At 51.2% G+C, this 4,818-nt stretch overlaps 1 protein-coding gene across 1 annotated transcript in view; it reads right to left on the bottom strand.

Annotated features, from left to right (window-relative positions):
• Positions 1 to 407: 407 nt before the first annotated feature.
• The window catches only part of mark1 (MAP/microtubule affinity-regulating kinase 1), a gene marked incomplete at both ends in the record, with an annotated part of 16,508 nt that continues 12,097 nt past the window's right edge, over positions 408 to 4,818 (bottom strand). The window contains 8 exons of the mRNA XM_079220104.1: positions 408 to 750; positions 1,746 to 2,009; positions 2,982 to 3,131; positions 3,228 to 3,313; positions 3,535 to 3,668; positions 3,755 to 3,896; positions 4,078 to 4,190; positions 4,513 to 4,612. Of these exons, the coding sequence (XP_079076230.1) occupies positions 408 to 750; positions 1,746 to 2,009; positions 2,982 to 3,131; positions 3,228 to 3,313; positions 3,535 to 3,668; positions 3,755 to 3,896; positions 4,078 to 4,190; positions 4,513 to 4,612 (1,332 nt within the window). The remainder of the gene's footprint in view (positions 751 to 1,745; positions 2,010 to 2,981; positions 3,132 to 3,227; positions 3,314 to 3,534; positions 3,669 to 3,754; positions 3,897 to 4,077; positions 4,191 to 4,512; positions 4,613 to 4,818) is intronic.

The following is a 4,818-nucleotide window of genomic DNA, read 5'->3' as shown; positions in this document are numbered from 1 at the left end:
ACATCAACGCACGGCGACTTCACCATCTCCGGCTCGTTGACATGAGAACCCGAACACTCAAATCGGGTTTCTCCAACGAAACTTCCTCCCCCGTGTGAGCGGCTTCAATCCGCCTGACCTCTTTCCACGAAACGGGATGGTCCCAGACTCGGTCTCCCGGGTGTTGGAAGCATCTGAAGTGCACGTAAAGGGCGGTAAACCAACAAAGTCTCGCTCCGGCGGGCAGCGACAGATGGAGACGCCCTCATTAGCCCTGGTGTTTGTTCTGGATCTCGTCGCTGAGGGGTGGAGGACCACGACCTGCTGGATTATCTGCACCGTCAGCTTTAATATTTGGTTTCACTGGCAAACATTTAGTGAGAAACATTAAATAGTAAGTGTGTCGAGTATAATAACGCGTTCTCTCTCTACAGCCGGAGCTCGTTGGCCACTTTGGAGGCGATGTTTTTGAAGGCGATGGACGTGCCGGAGATGCGCTTGAAGCGCACGCCGTTGAGCGAGAGGCGGGGCAGCTTGCACACCTCCATCTCCCATTGGACCAGGCTGTCCTGCCGCGCGTCGCCGTGCACGCAGAACAGCGAGTAGCGCTCGCGCTGCTCGTAGTCACAGTTGTTGGCGTCCAGGACCCTGCGGATCTCCTTCATGATGTCCCCCGGCTCCATGGAGGACGTGGTCTTCATGCTCCAGGTGAAGCGCAGGGCGCGAGGCTTGGACTCCCGGCCGTCCTCTTTGGGCTCGCCGGAGAGACTCCTGCGGGACGGAGACCCGGACAGACCCACAGCGTTAACGATGAGCCTCTAGGACAGGTTTAAACTGTTATAATATTCAACCTTTTGGTGTTGTTTCTTTTCCATTCAGATAGTTTTGGTTTGACAAGTCCTGGATTGAGAAACAGAATAAATAATCCCCCCAAACCTCCACAACTGTTCACAGTAGAAATAAAAAAAATCTTCATTTTATACCTTCATTGTGTTGAGGTGGAGGCAGAACTCTCGGAGACAAATATAAACCAAAACTACAAGAGAGAGAAAATATGTTTTTTCCTCCAAATGAACCTTTATTGTTTTATCTCGTGTTTTGAGGGTTTCTGTCCACCGGCATCAGAGAGGAGGAACACGTGAAAACCTCTTCTTCTCCGAAAAGTTTAAAGATGTGTACAATATTCTAATGTTTGTAAGTGTATTTTTGGGGGAATATGTTTTATATATTCTATGCATCATAAGGAAAAATTATTTCCAGAATTCTGGCTTGTGAGGCAACAGTTCTGTTTCTATATGAATATTAATAAAGCTCACAGTAGACCACAAAACACTTTAATCACTTTGGCCACTTTAGTTATGTTCATCTGGTGCAATATAAATACATTAAAATATTAAATTTTTGTATTCTGTCTGTATATATGAATATTCTATTGTATTCTTCTTTACTGTTTATTTATATTACTTGATTTTTTATTTTACTATGCGTCTCTTGTGTGTACTGCTGCTGTAATCCTGCAATTTCCCCACTGCGGGACTAATAAAGGATTATCTTATTGTATCTTAAATATTAATGACTAAATAAGCAATAATCCAGTTTACAATTGTTTATGAATCCTGATTGACGTCACCTATTCCTAAAAATAACACAAAAATAGAAAAATTATGAATAAAAAAAACACAATGCTGGTTTGGCGCACACACACACACACACACACACACACACACACACACACACACACACACACACTCCTGGCTCTTACTGACCTGCGTACGAACTTGGAGGTGATCTTCCCGATGAGGGAGGTGGAGGTGCCGCGGCGGGGCGTTGCCATGGAGGCGGCGTGCGAGGACAGGCTCGGCGAGGCCGGCGGGCCGTTGTAGGTCGCCGGCCGCCGGTCTCGCAGCTGAGCGCCGTGGAAGGTGGAGCGGCTGGAGGAGCCGCGGGGGAAACGGGTCCGGTCCGGAGTCACGCTGCTGCTGCTAGTGACGCTGAAGGCCGAGGGCGATGACGGAGGCAGCTGGGGGGGGCTGGAGGGGGGAGAGGGGGGGGGGGGGGGGGGGGGGCACTTTATCTTATACTTGATTTAATACCCATTGCACTGTTGTTGTTGTTGATTGTTGTTTGTCTCGTCTCACGTCTCATGTCTAATGTATGCACCTTCCTCAATTGTGTAAACATTCCTGACAAATAAACGGTTTCTGATTCGGAGAGGAGAGGGAGGAGGAGGAGAGAGGAGAGAGGAAAGGAGAGGAGGTGAGAGGAGGGGGGAGGAGAGGAGAGAACAAGGAGAGAGGAGAGGAAAGAGAGGAGACGGGAGGAGGAGAGGAGATGGGATGAGAGGAGAGGGAGGAGGAGGCGAGAGGAGGAGAGGAAAGGAGAGGAGAGGTGAGAGGAGGGGGGAGGAGAGGAGAGAACAAGGAGAGAGGAGAGGAAAGAGAGGAGACGGGAGGAGGAGAGGAGATGGGATGAGAGGAGAGGAAAGGAGGAGAGGAAAGGGGAGGAGAGGAGAGGAGAGAGGAGGAGAGGAAAGGAGAGATGAGAGGAGGGGGGAGGGGAGAGAAGAAAGGAGAGAAGAGAGGAAGGAGAGGGAGGGAGGAGAGGAAGGGGGAGAGAGGAAGCAGGGAGGAGGGGGAGGAGAGAGGAGAGGAGAGAGTATAGGAAGGGAGAGGAGAGAGGATAGGAAGGGAGAGGAGAGAGGATAGGAAGGGAGAGGAGAGAGGATAGGAAGGGAGAGGAGAGGAAGAGGGAGAGGAAGGAGGAGAGGAGATGGGATGAGATGAGAGGAAAGGAGAGGAGAGAGGAGGAGAGGGGAGGTGAGAGGAGGAGATGAGAGAGGAAGGAGAGAGGATAGGTAGGAGAGGAGGGGGAGGAGAGGAGAAAAGAGAGGAGAGGAAGGAGAGGAGAGGAGAGAGGAGAGGAGGAGAGGAAGATGTAAAGACGTTCGTTCAAATACGTAAAAACCTGTCGGCTACGTTGAATGAATCCACAGCCCGACTCACCTCTGATACTCTGCGTTGTCGTCGATGGGCGGCAGGCAGGACTTCATGGGATGTCCCGACGCCGACATGGACTTCACGTGACGGGGGCGAGCGGACGAGATGGTTGCCCCCGGCGACGGGGACGGGGACGCCGCGGGTACCTCAGGTAGACTGAAACGGAGACGGATTAGTCTGTGATTTGGAGAAAACCAGGATGTGGTCAAAGAAAAAAAAAAAAAGAAATACATCTCCCAGAATTCCTCTCACCTGCTGTCCTTCCCGTTGGGAACGGCAGACGAGTGGCGATCGGCGCTCGTCCTCTCGTGAACGTACGTGTTCCTCCGCGTTATGTTCTGCAACACACACACACACACACACACACACACACACACACACACACACACACACACACACACACACACACACACACACACACACACACACACACACACACACACACACACACACACAGGCGGCTTCACTAAGCTGATGACACGGAGGACAAAGAGATGACTCCGCCCCCTGCAGGCCGGACGGGTCATCACCCGTGGACCAGAATTTTAAATCCTCTCACCCCTGAGGCAGTGGCGGACCTCCTGCGGTCTGGAGCTCTGATGGGTGACGCCGGCTCCTCCTTCCTGTCGCTCTCCACGCTGTTGGCGTGACCTCGCTTAGTGTAGGAGACGGGCGGTGGGATGGCGGGCGCCACTGAGACGACACGGGACAGACGGCATGTAAACACACGTGGTCGACACTCGTACTCGGAGGCGCCCCCGAGCTTTCCGCCAACTCACCGTGGTCGCTGAAGCGCCGCTGCTTCTGATTGGTCGACGCGTTGCGAGAGTGGGCGGGGGACTGACTGGAGCCGTTGAGGTCGCTGCTGGGTCGTGACCTTTGGCCCAGGTAACCGCTGGACAAAGACTCGCTGCCTTCGCACTGGTGGAGAGAACCGTAACAAAGGATTTGGGGTTCAAGTTGTTGAGTTTCGCTCCTTTGATGGAGCTAGGCTAACAGTTCCCCCCCGTTTCCAGTCATTGTGCTAAGCTAGTCCTTGATTTGTCTCTGCACTGAACACAGATGAATCCTGGAGGAATCAGGAGGATTTCATGCAACAAACCTCAGCGGCTTTCCTCCCCAGCAGCAGGTATATCGCCGTCACCTCGTTGTACTTCTGGCCGTCCAGCGCCTTCGTCACTTCCTCCTGAGGGAAGCCCATCGTCCCCATCAGCTCTGATTGGTCAGAAAACACACGGTACGCTCAGCTTTGGGTAACGCACGGACGTTTACCGCGTTGGCATCGTAACATTCGCTAATAGCTCAAATTCTGTCCACTTTAGAGACGTAGTTTATAAAGTTGGGTTGATTAGAAGATGAAACTTAAATATATTTAATCTACATGATCAGCTGCCTCCAGATAATAGAGTGACATCATCGAACAAAGAGGATTATGGGACATCCAGAGCAGCATTATCGTGTATTCAGATACATCAAATGAATCATGGTGTGTGTGTGTGTGTGTGTGTGTGTGTGTGTGTGTGTGTGTGTGTCTGACCGATGCGTTTGATGTCGCTGAAGTCTTGTTCTGGTTCGTTGTACGTTTTCAGCTCCTTCTCGTCGTAGCCGACGTTCATCCATCGATCCTTCATGATTTGCTGGGAAACAAACAAACAAACAAACAGGAGCGGTTTTATTTAAACATTCAGGCGACGTTGTGATACCCAAGCTTTCAGTGTCCATTTCTCATGGCACACTTACACACACACACACACACCAATAAAAGAGGTGAATGAAGAGGAATCATTTGCTCTCTGTGGGTGTTTTTATGGATCTTTCAGATCCAGCCAATGTAGGAGTGTCT

The sequence above is a fragment of the Taurulus bubalis genome (genome assembly GCF_910589615.1).
Source record: "Taurulus bubalis genome assembly, chromosome: 6".
NCBI lineage: Eukaryota > Metazoa > Chordata > Actinopteri > Perciformes > Cottidae > Taurulus > Taurulus bubalis.
Note: the sequence above shows the minus strand (reverse complement) of the source record. Positions and strands in the feature narration are given on the sequence as shown.